This window comes from Sparus aurata, chromosome 9, assembly GCF_900880675.1.
Source record: "Sparus aurata chromosome 9, fSpaAur1.1, whole genome shotgun sequence".
Lineage (NCBI taxonomy): Eukaryota > Metazoa > Chordata > Actinopteri > Spariformes > Sparidae > Sparus > Sparus aurata.
This window is the reverse complement of record NC_044195.1, coordinates 26,877,686-26,901,311: the sequence shown is the minus strand read 5'-3', so window position 1 is coordinate 26,901,311 and position 23,626 is coordinate 26,877,686. Positions and strand designations below refer to the sequence as shown.

Below are 23,626 nucleotides of genomic sequence, written 5' to 3'. Positions count from 1 at the left end.
CAATAAATACAAAGGCACTTTATTTTGACATTTACTGGTACGAGTCATGATAAACAGCCATTAAGAGCAGATCCAGGTAATTGAGGACAAAGGCTTCAAAACGGAGGAGCACTTTGGCCTTCCGTATAGACAGGCAGGAATTTATGATTAATTGCTAGTCAGCCTTCTGCTGGTAGATTCTTGTCCCCGCTTCCCTCTTCTTCCTCCTCTCTGTCTCAATCTATCTTTGTGTCGTTCTTTTTCTCTCCTTCTCTCTTGGTCACTGGCAACACTGGTAGTGTCGTGCGTTCAAACAAGATAACAGGAAAAAACACACCTTTAAATCATCAACTACAGGAGTCACTGACATGTCGACTTTTCTGATGTTGCAACACCAACCCCAGTCACCAGAATAAAACGTTGCCATTTTAGTCTTCTGTAAACAATAGATACGCTTAACATTTGTACGATTCACACGTGTTATATCAACATTTCTGCAATATTTTAGTTGACTGAGAAGGCTTGCCAAGTGAGAGACTGCTGCCCAAGATGGCGAATCAAGTTTTGTAAACACAAAACCACAGGATATTTTTAACTAGTGTTTAATGTTTTTGCAAACAGAACAAACTAAGCTATGAACCAGGTGTTTTTTGGAAGTTTTTTTTGGACAAAAAATGTCAGTACAAGAACAAGAATTGTAAAGTTCGAATATATCAGATGTGAAGTTGCAACATATCCGTACCGAACATTGCCAGCAGATTAATAGTCCAGGCTATAGTCAAATTGTGCATAAATGTGTGTTTCAGAGCAATGTTTTGTAATCCTGGTCCACCCTGACCTACATGTTTTAGATGAATCCCAATCGCAACACCTGATTCAAGTGATCAGCTCGAACGACCCACTCATTTGATTCAGGTGTGGTGTGGACGGGAAACTCTAAAACATGCAGGTCAGGGTTCCCCAAGGACCAGGATTGAGGACCACTGCTTTAGAGAGATGATGCTCTTAAAAGCAAGATCAATTACACATAATTGAGAATGAAAATCTGGGTATTAGGGCTGGGTATCACCAGGTACCTCGCGATATGATACTATCACGATATTTTGCCCACGATAACGATAATATCACGGTACAGCGTTTCTGCGATAATCGATATATTGCAAGAAATTTAATCCACGATACATCACGATATCTGTGTCACTGAAGAAATTCAGAATTTATTGACTGCACTGAATCCATTTCACAGGAATTACAAAACATTGTCAATCAATTTTGAATGACAGCCAAGTAAAACAAAGTCTATACTGCACAGTGGCTCTTCTTAACACACACATACACACACTGACAGCAACTTAAGTATTATTAAATATCGATATTTTGGTACACCCCTAATGGATATCCTACCTTTTATGTGTGAGCATAAACTGTATATTTATCAAGCTTTCTTACTGTAACATTAACACACTCTTTACAAAACCTTTGTCTAAGGTGGAGGCTGACTGTAGCCGTGCAAAGTTCTGGCTTAGAGGTCTTAGAGCATTAATTATTTGCTTTCTGACAATTGTCATTGCTATTTTACATATAACCCTGATTCTATAACAGCTGGGGCACATTATTAAAAGCAGAATCAAATCATTTGCAAACAACCTGTGTGTGTACCAACAACAGTTTTAGAAAGTGTTCTTGAGCCCGTGTAGTGAAATCCTTGCAAAGCGGTGAATCTCGACCCATCCTTGCTCGTGAATGACTGAGCCTTTCAAGGACTCCCCTTTTAGTGGAACATCATCACTTTTCTGTTTTACAAAGTGTCTCAACTTTTTGGGGAAATCATGTTGTATTTCTGATTATTGTAAAATGTCAGTTGATCAGAAAGATAACGACCTTACACTTAAATGACGGCTGTGAAACTGTTCTATGCCAAGATGTCTGAAGACATAGACATGTGCGTTCAAGGCTGCCGACTCTTTCTTTCCAATATAATGCGGTGTTGAAAGTTCACATCACATTTTCGGGGGATGGGTACTGCATGACGGGAACTTGGAATTTTTATGTAAAGTCAGTCCAAGACGTAATCACAACTTTTCCAAAATGTTGTGCAGCTTTGATGGAAAAAGATTTAAAATAACAAATCGGTATTGACTGTTACATTACGGCACGGAAAATTAATATAATTAAGATGTCAAGCGTGGCATCCTTGTGACACTAATCGCAGGTGAGCCTGAAACTTCAGTGTGCACATCTTCCAGCAGAGAGGCACAAAATTGGTTTAATAACACGCTTGACACGTTTTTTGTTGTGTGTTGTACATTAATAGCGGTTATTCCCTGTTTGTTGACTAAACACTGAGATAAAGACTCCCTGTCGTACCAGTTGAGGAAGAGACAAGCAGCTCTCTATGAGTCTAATCATACAAGAGAAAAACCAACACAGTAATTGGCGAAGACCCGGCGGTGACCCAACATCATTTATATTACAGACTTCAAAGAGCTGGAGGAAGATGTTAAGAGATCTTACAGAGAGATGTTAAGAGAAAGGAGCAATTTTCGCTGATCATTTCGAGCGTGCCCGATCTGATGAAGAGGAGAGTCAGTCGAGTGTGAATATGTCTGGTCTGAGGTACAACAGTTGCCCTTGTCTGTTGGAGTGCCATCAGACGGGGATCTGACCTCAAGCTGATGTCAGGCCGTCGCTGCGGTCACAAGGTCGCGGGTTCAGATCCTAAGGTACTCGAGGTTGAGAAATTGGACGTGGCAGTATTTTGAATGTGTTTTTTTGAAACCAGGGAAAAAAGACTTCTGGAAGGACTGATAGAGAGGAAAGATGATTGTGGGAATTTATATCTCTTCCATCAGCTATGTTGGTCGAGGAACTGGGTAAAAAAATCCATAGAAGTGAGTCACAAACGCTTTTCAGCTAGTGCCGAACCAAAAGCCGGTATGACCTGTTAAATGTAATTTAGTTGACGCTTACGCTCATTTGTAGCTTGAATAAACTTGACAAATTGGGATTGAGTTTCTGCCTGTAAATTAAGTTGCCTAATAGTTCAATATTTTGGTAATATTATTTAATTCTTGCCAAGAGTTAGATGGAAAGATTGATATCACTCACACATATGAGCGTTTACGACAGTATACTGCTCCAGAGCCAGGAGACAATTAGCTTAGCTTAGAAAAAGGATTGAAAATGGGGAAATAGCTTGTAGATTTGTTAACGTTTTTGGGATATAGACTCACTCTGATGGTAGGGGATGGTTACAGCTAGGCGGGATGGCTGTTGAGACCACTGTCCGACACCAATTCAAATCCACATTTCAACTGACTTAACCAGATATTCTGAACAAAACAGGACATTTTCAGCCATCTTTGTGGCAACAAAACTAAATATTATACATCAGGACATTTTCGAGCCGAGTTTGTGCCGACAGAACCAGGTATTTTAGGCCCAAAAATTACTTTTCCTGACCCTAACGATTGTTTCTGTGCCTAAACACCAGACGTCAAGCACAGTGTTGTCACGGTATAAAAATTAAAATGTAAAGAAACACAGAATGCCAACTTTTGTTATGCCAAATATGTTTGAAGTAACACTGTGCTTGGCGAGTTTTATAGGTGCTTGTACACAAATGTTGTTACCTTTTGACAGTTTGTTTCCAGTCTACGCTAAGCTAATTTAATTAAGCCTCCTACTGAACAAAAAGATATGAGAGTGGTGTCAATTTTCACATAAAATTGTCTGTAAATTAGAATTAGTTTATTTCCCAAAATGCGTAAAAAGACGCAGGAACACCTTCATTCCTCTCTCACTCACCTTGCTGCAGTATTTTGCCAAAGTACTTGTTGTGACTGGTGCAGTTCCACCGGCGGTACCTGAACTGGTACTGGCACTCCCTGACGCCCAGCCTGGCCCCTTTGGCCACCTCGCTGACGATCTCCGGCTGAGTCTGGCACAGCTCAGCCTGCTTCCCTGCCAGACGCTTCGCCTTCCTGCAAATGCTGTTGGGGTCCATCACCAGCGGACTTCCCACCGCCCTGGAAAAAAAGTTTAAACAATGTCAGAGAGGAGAAGTGAGCAAATCTCTCAGTAACGTGATAACAATAAAGAGCTCCCACTCTTTTCTTCTCGGTGAGCAACACCTGTTAACTTAATCACACCGTAAACAATGTGGCTGCCCTCATCAGCAGCCACAGACCAAATGTAAGTTTTGTCTGCGGCCGGCGAGCCTGCCAACTCTGCCCACCACTTCTCAGCTGTGGCGACAATGGGCTTCTTGAACAGGCACGTGGGAGACAACAGAGCAGCGAGTTTTTCCCAGAGGCATCTCAGCCCTGACGTCAGATTCACAAGTCTGTATTTTGCCGTTGGACTGCGCTCGGGAGGACTGTGTGGTCCTCACAGAGTTGGACGTGAGACAGTTGGAAGCCTCTTAACAGACGGGCCGTTTACGGTTGATCTTAATGCTAAGTTGATTTTGGTAAACCAGACCTCTCTAGATTTCTCCGAAGATAAAGCTTCTCTGGAAATTGTTTGAACAGTTAAGAAGTTCCCCGCCTTGACCGCACATATCCCTCCAATCAGCAGTGCTGAAGAAAAAAAAACAAAAAACCCCAGATTAAACCTATCTAAATGAAAAATGTGCATATTAAATTACTAGAAAGAAGAAAAAAATGAATGTTTAAATGTGTGGCGAAATAAATCACACACTCATTGGGCAATTCAAATATTTAAAACATTAAAATACATATACATACACGTTGTATTTGATGGATATGGACCCCCGGACCTCCTGAATCGCTTTGACAGATGAGTGTATATAATAAAGATAAATAGTTTATTCTAACTCTTAATGGGAAAGAGGAGCTTGGCGCTGCCACTCAGGAGCACTGCCAGCGTCCGTGGCCTCTTCAGTGGCACTACACAGCAACGCGGCTTTACGAGACGACTTCATTTCCACATCCCCTCCACGCTGTTGACATTATGTACATTCAAATTCCCTTTCACTCGCTCCATCTCTCTCTCTCTCTCTGGCCTCCTCCACTGCTGACTTTTTACTCACTCAATCGCGGCAGACGTGATCCATAACTTCGAGTCTGACCATGAAACAGGACTCAGAAGGGTTCGCATGACAGAGAGAGGGAGGGGAAGAGGAGCGAGCACAACGACTACCTCATAGGTTTTCATTCAGCCCTGTCCCCGTTAATCGTGCCGCCTGATATCATTCATCTGCCTCGAGAGTTTGTTTTAAGAAGCAGAACAAACACTCTCGCCAATCCCCTCTCCTGGCGGTCTGATACCGAGCGAAGACATTTGCAAGCACGCACTCACACACTCGCCCACGTCCGTGCACACTCATCCTTCCACACTCAGTCACTGTGTTTCTGGCATTTTATGAAAACCTATCTATTTTTATTTTCACAAGGCTGTTTGTGTGACAGGATGACGCGTCACCACGTGATCGAATGAAAACACGTCTGAAAGGGGAATCTTGGGTCGGACTCTCGGCCAATGACATCACGGACAGGAGATCCAAAGGGTAAACCGCCCAAAAATACTGTTGATGTGCCATGTGATGATGACAGACGGCATGGATAATAGTTACGGTTGCCTTGTGATCCATTCCAAGGCCAGAGATACACAACTCACACGCTGCATATTTTGTACATTTAATTTCTGAGGACGTGCACAACCAACTCTCCAAACAGAGGCAGGATACGCGAGGTGTTTAATGTGAGAACCTGGAAATTACAGCAAAAGAAAATAAATGCATGGCTCATCAGCACGAGTGCACAACTGCAATTGCATCACTATCTACACACACAGACACACACACACATACACACACTCACAAGTATGTGTACACACTCCAGGGACACCCACTGTTGCATTCCTTCTACGATTATTGCGATCGTATTGACAACATCACTATGGAGACAATGCCGTATTTTCAATACAGGTGTTATGTGTGAGTGTCTGTGAGTTTTCCTCTAGTGTGTGTGTTCGTGTGTGTGTGTGTGTGTGTGTGTGTGTGGCAGCCACACAGATAATTAAATCATACAGACAGTCTGTGTGTGTTAAGTAGCAGGTACAGGTACAATACTTAGCAACACACACTCCCTCTCAACAACCGCTTATTATCTACCCACTGATGTCAGAAAGTGTGTGTGTGTGTGAAAGAGAGAGAGAGAAAACGAAACCGATGTGCTCATGTGCACGTATGTTTGCAGATTTTGTTGTGAGTTCTATGGATGTGAGAAAACAGCCTTTGGATTTGCTTGTTTGTGCCTGCGAGTGTGTGTCGGTGTGTGTGTGTGTGTGTGTGTGTGTCAGCGCTGGGAAGGCAGCTCTGTCAGCAGCTCACAATAGCCAGCCCGCTTTTTTACAATGGGAGGTGTAGAGTTGTAAAACTAGTGAATGTACTGGATGAAGTTTGAATGGTTTCCTGAAAGCGAGACAGAGAGCTGTGACAGCGAAGTAAGAAAAGATTTCTTGCGATCGCTTTGCGAACAAAAGCAAATACAGCGAAGTGGAGCGGTGAGAGATCAAAACCAACGACACTTGTAAAACAGAAGTTTGGGATAATTTGCATCTGCTCAGTTTTTTAAGGTTTGTTTAGTTTTTACGTTCTCTTTGTTCAGTTTCCGCACACACACACACACACACACACACACTGCCCTGCTCTCCATGTCCCTCCACCTGCACCTTGTCCCCCCGTTAGCTTAGTTTGTATTTTAGCCTGTGTTGTCTCCTCAGTCTTTGATGGTTTGTCTGTTCTGTTTCCCCACGGCAGTATTTCAAAGGTGAAATATGTATGAATTGTTCTAAAATTGCGAGCAGAATGTGACGAAACACTTTTGACGTCTTTGTATTGTGACAGAGAGTGACATTAGCATGCTATTCAGCGAAACCCTAGCCAGTTTGTGGCTCAAGAAGTAATAGTCCGACAGCAAACAACACCGACACACTGGAGCGCCGAGCTGCCCGTCCAGTCAGAGCCAGCTAAAATGACCACTTGCTGCACGGTTAACTGAGGTTAACCGACAGCGGCTACAGCTAGCAGCAGTTAGCATTACTCTGGTGATCTGCTGCGCCCTTATTTGTTTGGAGTATGAATCCAACAGGTATCCATTTCTTCTTACAGCACCCTCGACTGCCACAAATATTATTTATGTTATTATTTGTTCACATTTTATTTAACTTTTTTTATGAATAATGATTGTTTCCTGTTGAGATTATGCGAGAGGGAGGTAGGTTGTTTTTTGTTATTTTTTTACTTCTGTGTTTCACTGGGACACACTTAGCTGTCGCAATCAGCACGTTTATGTTGTTCACGGACACATTTGAGTTATTTCCTCCAAAGAAGACACGTGAAGCTCGAGGCGTTTACATTCCGCTGGCGGTTAAGAGTATCGAGATGATGTGAAATTGGCCATTGTAAGGATTTACACAGCTCATGTTGACTCATTCGGTCTCGGTGATGTGCAGCCAGCGAGGTGTGTTTAGTTAAATGTTTTGTACATCGTCGCGGTGATGTTCACTGAAAGAGATGAACCCATCAGTAACAGAAGATTCACAGTGTTGTGTATTACCTGGAGGGAGTGACAAGTCCTGTGTCTTTTTTGTGCTTTTATTTAGTTCCTGTATGATTCTGTAGTCCCTTCGTTCTCCCATCCGTCCCCGCCTGCTTCTTGCGTTTTATGCCCTCCATCTATTTGTTTCTTTATTAAAGCTCGTCTTTTGTTCCGTCACCTAGCTGCCTTTGCGTTATGTGTTATCACATCTGTGTAAGCAGTATCAACTGTAACTCATCTCAACAAAACACAACAAGTGGCAACAAGTGAGTCAAGTATCTTTCAATTTAATGTATTTCATAAATCTGGTCAACACGAGCAGCTGTACAGCAGTTGCAATGGGATGTTAGAAGAGAAATAAGCAATAGTAGGACTAAAAAATGGTTGCAGGCTGACTGCATAGCTTTGTTCAAGTTTTAACAATTGAGACAGATCAAAATATCTTTGCGAAACCCTTTTAACTCAGCGGCATGAAATCACCCCCCTAATTTTGGACCCGAGGCTGTTTTGATGATCCCCGTTGGACTGTCATAAATTCAGGTTTAGCAACAGAGCATGATGCGAGGGGAATGAAGTCTGAATCGGAGAGTGGAGTGAACTGAGGTGGAAAAGCGCGTCTCCGGCGATATACCCAAAAATGGGGTGCATTAATTGGATAACAGGATGACTGGTGGGCGCCCAGCATTCTTGCCCTTGTTTGGTGATCGTTACATAAAAGTGTGCATCCCTGCGAGGATGAGTAGAATACGGGGAGGACCTCGTGTGCAGACTCCAAAGAAAAGCTGAACGGCTTTTAATGCGTTGGGTAACACGCTTCAAACGGATGCATACATGTGAATTAATGCAGCTTTCGCACAAAATCCCCTGCCCGCGCATTAGACAACACATGCGCGCATTTGTCCGAGCCGATGCGTTCGCTATTGTGCAGGCATGCACGGAGATAAAAGCCCAGTGTACACTTGGAGGAGGAACTACAAAGTCAGCCGGTAATCAGATCCTCTTCACGCAAAGTGCCACTGTTCCTCTGCCTCTCATTTAAGATGCAGCTCCCGAAAACGGATAAGGCGAACTAGGATGTGCAGCCCATTGATGCTATCGGGGGTTTTAAGGAAACGCCGTCTCGCATGAGCAGTTCTTGACGATGATACAGTCCCAAAACAGAGACAGGGGTTCATATGGGGAGAGATAAAACGAGATAAAGGAACAAAAATACCCAAATCAAAAGCGCTGATAGGACTTTAAAACACTGTAACCACCTGCAACAAGATAACAGCTGGTCCAATCCAGAGCTCAGCCTTTACCTTGAGGTTGCTCGAACAGTCTAAATCAGCTCATATAAGTGATTTATTTTCACAACTGTGTCATTCAAGGTTGGACTGACAGATTTTAATGATCTAATTTTAAATAAAAAAATGAGGTTTCAAATGCAGATAGTAGAAATCGACGCCTTTATTCAGGTCTGAAAGAGATTAAAAATCGGCGCTCGGAGCGACCTCAGGTTTCATTAAGGATCTCACGGCACCATAGATAAAGTGCTGTTCTGTACGGGGCCCTTCTTTTTTTTTTTCTTTTTTCACTCCGCCCACGAACGAGTGAATTTCATCCCTCCTTAATCCCTCAAGTATGCTGGAGATGAAGAAAGTCACGACAAGCGCTAGTCTGAGACGCCAGAGTGAGAAAGAGGGAGAGAGAGCGAAAGGAGAGAAGTGAGGGTCAAATAGAGAGAGATGGCGAAAAAAGGAGGGTGACTGGGGAACAGAAGAAGGTGGTAACGGCTTCGTTGTGAGACAAACGAGGAGATGGAAACAAAAAGATAAAGCCATGACAGAGTAAATAAAATTTAAATCACGTCTACAAAATCTGCCTGGCGTTCCAAACAAAGCACATCGATGGTGGATGGGAACAAATTCAGCACCTCGGCAGCGTCGCTTAAAGCTCGAGAGGGTCCGTTCGCACTCAGCGACTCCTTCTCCCGAGCTCCTGACCCCGCAGTCTGGGGCACGTCGATCACCTTCCAACATGTTTGCTCACGTCGCTCTCGCTGATGTCAGACAAAGTTGAGAACATTTGAGATTTGTTTTTCCTATTTAAAAAACGAAACACTCGGGACTCTTAATTTGTAATGCACCCAATTTTTAAGTAGTCACAATAAAGTGTGACCGAGAGGAAACCACCACCACCAAACCAATGTCACACCATAAACACGCTCTGAAGGTTTGTTCGGTTGTAACAACGTTGGACGGTGGCACGCCCAACGGCACCGCCTGACACCCGCATATAAAAAATGAATCCATTCGAATGGGGCTGGTGCTGAGGGAAACGGAGAGCAGAGTCTGAACGCTAACTTGATATCAGGGGCTGATGCTTTTTGCACCACAGATAAAGAGGCAGGTATGACTGAGAGGAGGGCTTCTATACATCATAAATGGAGCTGAGTGATTGCACATTCAGCCTGAGGAGGACGGACATTTGCTAGCCCGATACCACGAGATGTCAAGACAAACCGGATATTTGTGACGGGACCCCAGGAGAATTTACAGCCGAAAAAATCTGATGTTTTTAAATTAGACATCAGGACAACTTACAGCCATGTTTGTGGCATCAGAACCAAGTAACATGAGATTTTCCTAAGCCTGACCAAGGGGTGTTTGTGCCTAAACCTAACCAGATCATTGACAACACAAGATTAAAAACTGAACGTAAGTAATCGTAAAGTTTCTGTGGCGTGTGGGAGCATTGCCAAATTTGACTCTAGCGATTGTGGTTGGTCATTGTGCCAATTTGACAGAAGTTGGACCATTTTTAGCCTCTGCCCTATGTTACTCTGACACCGGAACACAGCTACTCCATCTACAAGTGGCCACAAAGAAAGTGCACACACACACACACACACACACACACACACAAACACGTTTTAATTTAGTTCTCTGCTTAATGCCAAAACCCACATCGTCATTTAATCTTTATCTGTGCCCATCTCCCTGCTCCTGATTACACATCCAGCTTTTCAGAGCAGGAGTGGAGCGGACAAGATAAGATCTGTTACAATGAGAGCTCTGCTCTGGTGATGATGGTGGCTCAGACTATAGACTGTGTGTGCGTGTGTGTGTGTGTGTGTGTGTGTGTGTGTGTGTGTACATACATGTTCCCATAACCATAAGACTGAATGAATGGGCACATGTTAAACAGATTAACCAGGATACACTGGTTGGAGATGTATTTAGACTGACACACACATAAACACACCAAGGAGAAGGCTGAAACACACAAACACACACACACACACACACATGCAGTGTGTGTGTGCACCTGTAGGCCCGTGGCACGCTCCGGGCGGGCTGTCCGCCAAACTGGGGTTCTGACAGACACACACACACACACACACACACACACACCATGCAAAGTTGGCCCTGCTAAGCACTGCAGTCAAAACCAGTATAAGAGAGCAAAGGCATTCCTCGCCCCTCTGAGCTGTGCTCTCTGCTCTCAGGCCAAATGATTAGAGCGCTCTAATCAGAAGAGGCTCTGAAAGGACGCCTATCTCCCCGCATTTCATCTCCCTCGCTCTCCGTCTATCACTGCGGCCCTCTCTCTCCCTCTTCCTTCAGCGACAACCTATCTGCGCGATAGGTATTTTCCTTCAGAAGACAAGTACAGAGATAGAGACACTGAAGAGGAGCGTGCGTGAGACGGAGGAAAGGGAGATGTACGGTGGTATGTCCAGCAGCTTTCAACAGAGAGCATCATTGTCCTGGCAGACGGCGGAGCGAGCCACAGGTGTGGCTTCACCCGAGCTGCACCACAGTCCTGCCACTGTGTGTGAACGTGTGTGTGTGTGTGTGTGTGTGCGAATGCGAGGGAGCCGGCGAACAAGTGAGCGAGTGAAAGAAGATGACAGCGTGTGTCAGTGGGGATGAAGAGGAAGTCGCTGATGTCTTCGCGTTGATTTTCCTTATCCACTCCAGCTTTATTTAAAACAAATGTGCTGCCAGGACGACGATGACATGAACGTTAAGAGACGGAAACAAGGTGCTCAATAGTCGAGAATCATAAATTACGATGGATGAAAAGTATTTTTAACACGGCACTTGTGACTCCATCACCGCGTGTTTAAGTGCAGAATAAATCCTAGCAGACGACAGGATTTAGCCAGATTTAGCCCAAATAAATAAAATTGTTTAAAGGCCAAGTGAATTGATTGATGGACCCCTGTAGGGACATCGTTCTCCCCTCCTTCCCTTCCACAGCTGGGTCACAGCACAGTTCAGACACAGACCAACAACCCCCCTGGGTAAAAAGTGACCTGTCTTTGTCGACGGTAAGACGGCTAATTTTCACATTTCAAACACATCATCTTCCTCCCACACCGAGCCTGCATTTCTCGCGACGGAGACTCTTTCAATTGCTTTGGAGAAGGAAAAGAAAATGTCCCAACAATCCAATCTCTAAAAAAAATCCAAGCTGGCATCCTACGGTCCAACAACTCAATGATTTTATACCACTAATAGTAGCAGTTGGTTTTAGTCTTGTTTATCTAATTTCCTCACAAGACCGGGATAACGAAAAATGGATCCCACGTTTCACATGACTTCTTTCTCACCAAGTACGATCATTTCCTCCAAAATACGACAATGTTGAGCCTCTGGTGCGACACTTGAACTTTTCCAATCTGGCAACTCTGTTAGACAAAGAGAACTTTTAGAAAACAAGAGCAGACTCAGACACTTTCAAAGAGTTCCACACCTCTAACCGTCTAACTAATCACCTTAACAACAAGAAAACCAGTCGCACAGCACACACACACTGTCCCTAAAACCTGTATTTACTGTTGATTTTGCTTGTCACGAAATACGGATTTGATCAGCGTCGCACCAGAAGAGTTTCTGTTTGCCTGAATTGTAGCTATAGCATGTTCGAGCTAAGATCCAATCACTGTTTCTAATAATAAAATAATAATAAAAAAGAACAGATTCTGAGTTCGGCTTCGTGAAGACACACTCACAGTGTAGATGGAGATCGTGGGACGAACAGAACCAGGCTCAGCGGTGCAACTGGACCGCGTCTGTCCCTCTCCTTGGCAGACGGCGGCTATGATGCACTGATGTTTTGTCTGATTTTGAACTGTTCTGGTGTTTCTCAGAATCAGAATCAGAATCAGAATACTTTATTCATCCCCAGAGGAAAATCGTTTCAATTATTTAGGTGTAGATCTTTGCAGAAGCACGTAAACTGCACTTCCAGATTCAGCAATTTTAGTGTGAATGCAGTTTCTCGCCTCTTCCGTGACACCTCAGAAGAATATACACTTTCTGATAGAAGAGCTTTGACCTATGACCTCCCTCTATCTATCCACTGTCACCTGTATCCTGAGCATTCATCCTGCATGTCAACCCTGCACATACAACAGCAACATCAAATCACTATTGTAACAGAAGCAACGAGGAGCTGGTTATGTTTAAAATTCCGTATCCAGTAAATGATGTCGATGTTGACGGAAACTTTCCGTGTTTTTCTAATAAATCGCCACAGGTGACGTGCTTTTACCTCACATCTTTTCGAGGTTTACATGTGAAGAGACAGGATGTAAGGAAGGTTTGTTGGGGGGGGGGAGATGCGTCTTACTAAAGCTGCCGGTCCAGCTGCCAGTCACACAAGGACACGCACAGCCGCTCTGACACTACAACCCACACTGACCTTGACTGGGCTGTGAATGAACAGTGGGAGGATTCGCTGGAAGGAGAAGAAGAAGAAGGAGAAAAAAAAACAGAAAAAAAAAATCACAAAGCTTCACATTCACAAACACTGCCGCTTCGCTCAAGTGTGTGTGTGTGTGTGTGAGAGAGAGAGAGAGAGAGGGGGAAGGAAAGCCAAACATATTGGATGTTGTCTAATGAAACACTGCACACAGGATAGTACTACGCAGACAGACAGACAGACAGACCCACATGGACAGAAAATATGTTATCAGCAGATCTGCTGTCTGTCTGTCTGTCTGTCTGTCTGTCCGACTGTCACACACCTCACAGAGTTGAGCCTATATGGATTGTTTTATGATGACATATCCACTGCGCCTAGAGGGCCACCTGACATTCCTGACTCTGAACCCCCCACCACACACACACACACACACACACACACACACACTCCACCTATCTCCCACTCCTCTCTCCTCCATGTATCACTGCAGGCGGTGACCAGCAGACACCTCTCTCACCACCCTCTGACTCTTTGTCCTTCACCCTCAGGACCCATATTTCCCATATTTTGAAATGGTGATATATTTTTTTGTTTTCATCACCTCGAGAAAGCGCATGAGAAAAAAAAAATATATTATTTATTCTTTTAAAAATACTATTAAACTTTTTTTTTTTTTTTTTTTTTTTGGAACATTCTTTGTCTGGTTATTTGCGCATTATTTCTGGATTTTGCACGTAACGTCAGCTCTTTTTGAGTTCCTGCTCTTGCAGCCTCGATAAGGTCGATCACATTTGTCGCAGATGGTTCCCGGGCTATCCTGAGTATTTAGGTGAAAAGCCGGTGAGCTAATGCTGCCCGCTGGTGCTGCACATAACGAGTCAGCCACATGTTTTTGCGCGCAGAAGTAAAAATGAAACTAAGTGAGGTGACTTGAGTCCCAGGTTGACACGGGACGGAGGGACGTAAAAAAACAAACAAACAAAAAAAAACACGTGGGAAATGCTGAACACTTACCACCAGAGTCCGATGATATTGACCGGACAGAGCAGGATGAAGAACAGGGCCAGCTGGATCCGCGAGAGACGAACCGTCATGGTGAACGCAGCAAATCCTCCAGGAGATCCCCACCCCCGGCAAAGTTTAAAGCACTGACGAGCCCAGCCAACACCGAGTTGGACTATTTCTTAAATACATAGGAGGTCCTTGTCTTCTGACTGGGGGGGGGACAAGCTCGGCGTTAAAAAAAAAAAAGAAAAGAAAGGTAGAAAGCTCACTGGAAACTGTCTGTCAACGAGAGCGCAAAAAGTTCACCATCCAGCTCCAGCTCCTCTTCTGTCGGGCGCATCTTAATGCGCAAGAAAGTTGGTCAGGAGGCTACTGAAGAGATGTCCGCTCTCAAAGGTGTGGTTAACCTCTTCATTGTCGTTCTGCTCCGTCTGTCGCGGCCGCGTTACATCGCTCTCGAGGAGGGACGAGGCTTGCAGAGCGGTGCGCACGAAAGATTTTCTGGTCGTGTGGGCGCTCCGGGTCGCGCCACGCTTTGGGAGATATTTGAAGCAATCACTTGGAAAAACAGATTAGGAAGATAGAGAGAGTTGCTTCTCTCACAGATGAAAGAAAATAAAGTTGGTGTTTTCTGGCGCTGCTGGGATGTCGCTCCCTCCCCTGCGCGCTCCGAGGCTGACGCACTGGATGAACTTGGTGAAGTGAAATGCTCGGTGCGCACCGGCTGCTGCAGGTAGAGGCGTCTGTGCGCCGCGGGTCTGTCGATGTGTTTTCCTTGGATGATAAAGGGAGGAGGAGGGAAGAAGAGGAACAAGAAGAAGAAGAAGAGGAGAAAAAAAATGCGCTCGTCTTCTTCCACCTCGGCGTGACGTCGCTCCGGGCGAAGCGAAATCCTCGCTGTCACTCAGAGAGGGAGAGAGAAAGAGACGGCAATTAGTTTTCGAGGAGGACCCGGCTGAGAGCGGAGAGGGGGTAAACACACACACACACACACACACACGCACACACACACACACACACACACACAGAAGTAGTAGAAGAAGAAGAGAGCCCTGACATACAGTGTTTTTTAGGGTGGACCTGAAATCAGAGCTTGTGGAATGAGGTGATGTCAGCACAGGTGTGGTGGCACCCTTCTGATATTGGTGCCAACCGACTGTGGAGCCATCTGGGTGGGTATCTCGTCATGTCTTCAAGAGGAATTATTTTGTGTGCGTGCGTGTGTGTGTGTGTGTGTGTGTGTGCGTATGGGCCGGGTAGTATCATCGCCTATCTGGCCAAGGGCATATCCATTGAAATCCAACACCACTGTACTGGAGTCGCCCATAAAAGAGCCCTGACACCCGGCTTCGTTCCACTGCAGTGACGCAATCAATCACGAGTGTAACACAAGGCAAACTCACCCAGTCCGGCACCTACAGCCCGGGGTTCCAATTCGCTTGCGCACAAAAACCACAATAACCAAATAATAACACCACGCCTTCACTCCAGCCAGGCTCTCACCTCTAAAAAAAAAAAAAAACAACCTCTGACTGAGGGTTTGACTTGTGAAAAAAAGTCTGGATTTTTCTAAAATTCTGACACAAACTTTTCAAGTGCATCATGGATAAGGTCACATTTTTTTTCTGAGTGGAGGTTTTTGCCCACAGTCTGCAGATGATGGAGTCTGACCTGTAGTTTCCTTTGTTTATCCAAACTCGTACGCCGTTGAAATATTTTTGTATGTCAGTGCCATAAAGGTTAGAACAACTTGAGACAAATCCACCGAAAACACCTCAAATCACATGTGCTTTACCGCCGCGCACCAAAGCGCGCCGTCAGCTTCTTAGAAAGCACGGCGCTTAGCTTGGTGTCAGACACGGATTACATTCATTTCCCTGAAGCGAGGCCGTTAAACTGCACAAACTTCACATTAAATCGCATCAGTGTTATCGATCGCAGAGTCACGGTGAGGTAACACGGTTGAAAACAATGTGAATTGACAGGAGAAGTCAGCCGGGGGAAGTTGCATCAGCTGTCAGAAACATGCTTCTTTCCTCTGAATTACGCTTAGATTGATTTTAATTCCTTTATTCCAAATGCAAGGAGTGAGTTTATTTCAATCTTATTATAGTACGAGGTTATTTTGGGAACAATCTCGCTTGTGAAACCGTTTGGCAGGCAAATATCAATGTCAGAGCCCAGCGACTTAGCCTCCGGTGACAGGCGAATGATTCGGATGTCTCGGCCAAGACCTCTTCCCCGCGCCGCGGTCGACGCAACTTGAGACGCGAGAATGGAGTCGAAGTTGAGAGACGGCTTATCTCAATAAATAAAGAAAAAAAAAAATCTGCAAATGAATGCAGATACATAAAGAAGACGATCAAAAAAGCTACATCAGAGTCAAACCAGAACCGATGGATCCCTAAATCACATTTCAGCCAATGTGTTTTCTCTTTTCTGCTCTGCACACAGACTGTAACTAAAGCCCGCGTAACGTAAACCAGAACGCTTGTCTTAACCCCTACAGATTCCGCATTCACAGTCAGATATCTCTCTGACATTAGCAAATATAACGTCTCAGATGTCGGAGCCTCGCACAAGCCCATGAATCCTCTGGAATCTATCGAAGCGCGGTTCAACTCAGACCGTTGTGGCCTCGTATGCACACGCACCCGCCCAGACCTGAAGTTTCTCAAAATTGCTGAGGTGTGATTAACAGTTTAACGACAACGAGTGTGGGTCTCGCTGTAATGCAGGACTCCAGACGCCACTGGATGCCTTGTTTGGCTGTTACTCCTCTTTATTTCAAACTCGCGCACACGTCTGGCAGCAGAGGTCGGAGGATATAAATAGGGAATCTGTTTTGAGCTCATGGACTGGTACGTTACCCAGAAGATCAGGTGCAGGAGTAACTGGCAGCGCAGATCCAGAGGTCTCACTAATACAATTGAGGCTGTCACAAGTGGAAAAATGAGGATTTAATGGCTGAGGTGACCTCGAGGAAGGCCTCAAGTGTGACCCGGCGCCCGACCCAGTTGCCGTCGGTACATACGGGCGAAAGGACGCCAACCGGGGCTGGTAAAGTTGGAGCCAAGAAGGAGGAGATCAAAACTTGTAATCTAAAACAGCCGTGTCATCAGCGAAAAAAGCGTGATGATGGATGATGGATTATAACTTCAGGACTCTTCTTTTGAGAAACTCCAGCCATGGAAGAGCTTTCACTTGGCGGGGAGTGGACAACTGTATTTACCTGATGTGAGCTGAACTGACTCGAGCTGATCACAGCATCCAAATTTAGCTCGAAAAAAAATTGAGTGAAGCAAGCAGTTCTCCTCACGTAAATTCAGTTCTGTGGTGTTGTGCCGTATCACCCGGGGAAGCCACCCCTCTTTTTATCCACCCGGGTTACGTTAGGACGTTGCAGGCAGCGCTGCGAATCAATGCCAGATCCCCAAATGGCAATATTGGATTTGCAGCATGATGAATTGATTTAACATATTTGTACAGCTAATAATATCATCCAGCCTTGTTTCAGGCATCTCTCAACCTGTGTAAACATTTGCGCCGGGTCGTCGCTGAATTCAAATGTGGTGACTTTTTTCCGCGTCTTGTCACCAGCAGCTCTTTTGATTTGTCCGCGCAGCTTTTGGTCACAGATGAACAGACTTTGTCTTTCTTCCCTCCTAATTTCATTTATGGCAGCTCGGGCCCCGGCTGGAGAATCGGCCCTCTCGGTTATCTTGTGATCGATGCCTTTCTGAATCCACCCTATTGTTGTCTAGTTCCTTCAGAAGTGATGTATGTGGTATCCGCTGCTCCTCCAGGTGTGTCCAGGCTCCCCACTTAGTTATCTGTCGCTTTAAAGAAACAGTGAAGAGATGAATTACCCTTTTCTGTGTTTGCTGTTTGAAAAAGCCATCTGTCTTATGAAGTAATAATATTCTTAAAAGTGATTCCCTGCTCCCTAAAACTTGTCTGATGACTTCATTTCAAACCTACGTCATAGCGTGACTTTTAAACACTCTCCTACTCCGTTTGCATATCTCGCTTCCTTATTTCATAGGTGGTGAAAAACAGTGAATGCTTGTTATGCAGTGGCTGGAACAGAACATGGTGTGGTGTCCTAGCAGAGAAAGCTGATCTCCATGGAGAGTCCTGTATTGATATGTGAACTGGGACCCAGCCGCAACAAAATTAGAAAGTTATGAAAATTGAGTTATCTCCCAATGACCTATAAATAACCGTGAGCGAGAGCCAGGACCATTGTTCTGTGCTTCTACCTCTCTGACTCAACATCTCTCTCTCTCAGCCACCTTACCCTCTCCTTCTTCCCCTTATTTCCTCCTCCGTTTCTCCCTCTGCGTCTCACTCACCCCCAATTTCCCTCTCATCTTGTCCCTCTCTCTGCTGGATGAGTGTGTTTTGTTAGGGAGGGCTGATTCTTCATACTTGGCTGAGGCTTTATGGACAATAAAGATCTGATTTCAAAGTCCGGCAGGGTGTTGGGCCTGGGGTCTTGGCTCACAGCTTTAGTTGCCTGCTGGGAGGAGACACTGCACAGCCCCTAACCAGATGGCCGTCAGCCCACATACAGTAGATTCATATTGTGCGTTACGTACGTGTCTGTGTGCAGCTTCGTACTTCAACAGCGCAGTCTTGGGCAGCGTCACTGAGCTGCACTGGACTCCTTAAAATGATTGTTAGTGTCAGTATTTTAATATTTTGACACTTTAGCATGTTTTTGCACCAAAAGGGTCGATATTCCACTGCTGAAAGTTAAATGCTGGAGTTTCCTTAAACGCACCAAATGAAGGATTTAAAAAAAAAAAACATTCTAGATTGCATCGCCACACAATTCCATAATAAGTTTGATAGAGAAAAGCTTCATTGTGGTAAATTACCAATTTCAAGCTGGTTTTGATTTAAGTTTTCCTAATAAATTGAGTTGAAACCAGTTGACTGCATTCACAGAACTAAATGGGTCCAAATGCCTGTTGTTTTCTTGGCAGAAAAGTGCAAGCAACTTGTCTTTTAATTGGCTAAAAACATCATTGTGGTCCTTTTTAAGTCACTGGTTTACCAAACTGGGGGTCTGGACACCACTGGGGGCCACCAAAGTTTCACTGTGGTCGTGAGGCCATCTCGATTTTAAGGATGTATGACACTTTTTGGGTTTTTTTTAAAATAAAAAAACCTTTTAAAAATGAAACAAACCTTTTAAGTTTAGTTTATTATTTCAGCTATGAACAAAACATAGATCAATTATAAGGGCACAGTGAAGACCTGAACACTATGGAGGACTGAAATATACAAATTCAGAAATTAATAAAGAAACACATAAATGGTTCAATAAAAAAAATGCCATTAAACACACCAAAAATAATATATATTTATTTCTGCTAATTTTCGTATTTATTTACTTTCCTATTTTATTTTCCATTTTATGTATTTTTTTTTTTTTTTTGGCAGGTTCAGTCCTCCTGTTCAGAACCTGTACTCCTCCTCTCCTAAATAGAAAACTAATCTCTAAAGCAATTTTCACAGGCAGAAAAATTCATTCAAACTGCTTGTTTACACACTTCCTACAGTATATTTGGGTATATTGAACAGTTTATCAGTTCATCTGTTTTTGTAATGTTAAACATTGAATATAATATGAAATATCAATAAAATATGCCACTTGGTCAGGGGTCATCAGTTTCCACAGTGAGTGTGGGTCCAAAAGAAAAAAGGAAAATGAACGAAAAGGTATGACAGGTGTTTCTTTTGCTCCTCTCTACCTGTAAGTAACGACTCTCAGAGCAACATCCTGCTCAAAGACACTTCGGCAGGAGCCAACACAGGAGCTTGAACCAGTATTCTCTGGTTTAAGGGTAGACTCTCGTCGTCTGTGTTCCCACCCTTCCCATGACGCCATGCTGACCTTAAACAGCTTTCTGATCAACTTGAGTCCCCTCAGTTGTTTATTCCCCGACTGTTTCATCTTAATCACATAGCTCAGAGTGGAGATATGTGACTTGTCCTTCCAGTATGTATAATACATCTGTTGGGACTTAGTTAAGTGTTGTAAAGGAGAACGCCCTGATAGATACAGGAGCTTCACTGGTAGCTGCCAACAGTGCATTTTTTAGTCATTACATTAAACTTTTAACATTGTTGTTGCTTTGTGAGATATTCTGCAGAATAACAGTAATGGAATATATTATATTATGTATTAAAGAGAAGACTATCAGGGGTGGAACAGGGATTTACTTGTGATATGACAATAGTTGGACTTGACCTCACAGCATAACATGGTCCAGAGTGAAATGTTTCAGCGACTGTTGGATGGATTAATGGTCCCAGAGGTGACTTTGCTGATCCCCTGACGTCTCCTATAGCGTCACCACAAGCTTGAAGCATTTGTTTTTTGGAAAATGTCTTCAAAACTATTTGATGGATTGCCATGAAATCTGGTGCAGACATTAATTTCCCCATCATGATGGATTATAATAACTTTATTCTCTTATCCTGTAGCGTGTAGTTGCAGTAAGTGCTATTAAGCCAATGTTAGCATGCTTGCATCGTAAACTAAGATGGTGAACATGATCAACATTATACCTGCTAAATATCAGTGTGCTGGCATTGATAATGTGAACATGTTGCCTCGCTATTGTTAGCATGTAGTTCCAAGTATCATTGGGCCTGAGTACACCCTTACAGAGCAGCTAGCATAGTCTCTTAGTGGGAGCGCAGTTTCCAGGTCCCATATTCATTAACCTGCCGATTGTGTTCGGGTCAAATAACCATAACCCTTACCTTAACCCGAGAGCTGGGGAACATAAGAACCTGAAAACATAGGACCTCTAACTTAGGACTGCAGAAAAACAGGATTCTGGAAACACAGGACTTCAGGAACATCCTAGGACCATGGCAGAACAAATACATGGATCTGGAGAACATAGGACCCTGGGAATAAAAGGTCTTGGGAGCACGGAATCCTGGTAATATAGGACCATAGAAACATAGGACTCCAGGCACATATGAACTTGAGAACTTAGGACCCTGGGAAAACAGAACAGAAAGACCCCAGGAATATACAAGGAAACCTGGGAAACCACATTTGTAGAACTGGAGAACAAAGGACCCTGGTAGGATTGGGCCTTGGGAACATGGGACACAGGGAACATATGAACTTGTGAAATTAGGACTGTGGGAACAAAGCGCCTCAGGAACATACTGATACCCTGTGGGAGCACATATGTAAAACTGGAGAACAAAGGACTCTGGTATTATTGGGTCTTGGGAATGTAAGTCCATGGAAACATGTGACCTTGGGAACTTAGGACTGTGGCAATATAGGACCATAGGAATTTAACACCAAACTGGAAGAGCACATATGTAGAACTGGGGTACAAAGGGCTCTGGAAATATAGGGCCTTGGGAACATAAGACCCTGCCATCGTAGGACCTTGGGAACATATGACCATAACAAATTAGGGCCTTAGGAACATAGCACCACAGGAACATCCTAGGACCCTGAAAGAGAGCACATATCTCGACCTTGAGAACACTAGACACTAGGAAGTTAGGGCCTTGGGAAAATACAATAAGACCATGGAAAAACAGGAACCTGAGACATACCAGGACCTTGGAAGGTCACACATGTAGAACTTGATGAATATAAGATCCTGGGAACATGCTTACCAAAGATACATTGAATCTAGGACCTTAACTATCTGTACCCTGACACTATATCCTCTTGCACAACAGCTATATGTCCAATGAGTTCTCATGTCATGCAAGTCACGGGGTCAGTGAATGTACTGTACTGGAATGTTGTATTATTCTGCACAATGTGTCAAACTGTATTGGACAGTCTCATACGAGGAACGCTTATCTGCTGAGAAAAAAAAATACAAAATAAACTATTGGTTGTAATAACTTGTGGTTTCTCCTTAGGTCTGTCACTGATGGAACCGAGAGAAAATTGGTCGGGGTTATGAAGTGTTTCCTCCCTCACTCCTCCACCTAGGAAAAGCTAACAGGCCTAACCCCTGTCCTGCCACACCTATCACACACAGGCTACGCACACATTCCCCCTCTCACACTGCTTTCATCTGGGCGTGAAATGGATTCCTACTGTCTGCCAGAATGCACCACCTATCTCTGGATGTGATTCTCTTTCACCCTCCTACTCCCCCCCACCCCACCCCCACCCCCCGCTCTCTTTTCCCTGTGCCACACATGTGCCCTTTTGTTTCCACAGTAAAAAACGCCTCGCCCACTCCGCAAAGTCCACGGAACACATTCCCCCCGTTCGCTTATGATCGAAAATGAGCAGAAATCCCATCGGAGATAATATTTTATATGACAACTTGAATTAGATCTAAATCAGAAACACATGACGGCCCTAACCTTTTAAAACAAACCACAGTCATCCCTGGAATCCCCAGGAGAAAGGCATGTTCATGAAATTCCTTCAAAACTGGCACACACACACACACACACACACACACACACACACATACACACACACGTACTGACAGTGTGAGAGGCTGTAGTATAAAATATTGATACCTCCCGCCGCCACATGATTTTACATGTCCAAAAGCAGAACGTTTGTTTTCGGAAGAAGGAACTGAGGTTTTACAAAATTTGGTCTTGTTTCAGCAAGTAATGAAAGTAAAGCCTGTTCTAGACAAAAGCCTCTCACGGAGAATGGCTGCAATCTGTCAACAAAAGCTACATAATTCGGCGTGATTCATGTATTTCCTGCTTTTTGTCTCTCATAGGGTTCGCCTCAGTGACCCTATTATAATTGGACACACATTATTTGGATCGTAACAGTAAGCAGACACTTGGAATCCACCAATCGGCCGGTAATCTGGAGGAATAAATTGCGATTCTGAAGCGGCGCGGCGCTGAGGAGTTAAACCTGAAGCGGGTTCCAGTGAACCAGGTACGGATCTTTTTCTCGGTAAGGTTTAAACTTACATCACTTGAATTGCCAAAGGAATTTGAATTGTTCAAGTGATCTCTGACAGAATCTCCTCCTGCAGCAGCGCCATATTTGTACACAGGCAGAGAGCCGAGGATTAAAAAAACCACACAACTGCAAAGTGTCTGTGTTTGACTCAATTTATGCTTTTATAAATGTGACTTCTCTTGAATTGCTTTTAAAGGGAGAACAAAACAAAAAAAAGCCATTCCCCAAAAACATGACTGGAAACCCTTAAATTCTTATTTCACATCGTAAATTCACGAGATAAATTCCAGCTACATAGAGGTGCTTGAGCTTTCTTTGCTTGTTATAGCTTTGATAGAGTTAACAGCAACATTTGATTACATTTAATCACTACTTTACAGCTACAGTTGCCACAGATTCTGCGTAGATTAAAGGTGCCACCGTGGAGTTT

The 23,626-nt window shown here is 44.1% G+C and overlaps 1 protein-coding gene across 1 annotated transcript in view; it reads right to left on the bottom strand.

Annotated features, from left to right (window-relative positions):
* wnt6b (wingless-type MMTV integration site family, member 6b) overlaps positions 1-14,989 on the bottom strand; it is a 28,067-nt gene extending 13,078 nt beyond the window's left edge. Inside the window, exons 1-2 of the mRNA XM_030427345.1 lie at positions 14,256-14,989; positions 3,787-4,007 (exon numbers count right to left, since the gene is read on the bottom strand). Coding sequence (XP_030283205.1) covers positions 3,787-4,007; positions 14,256-14,335 — 301 coding nt within the window. The 5' untranslated portion in view covers positions 14,336-14,989. The remainder of the gene's footprint in view (positions 1-3,786; positions 4,008-14,255) is intronic.
* Positions 14,990-23,626: the final 8,637 nt, after the last annotated feature.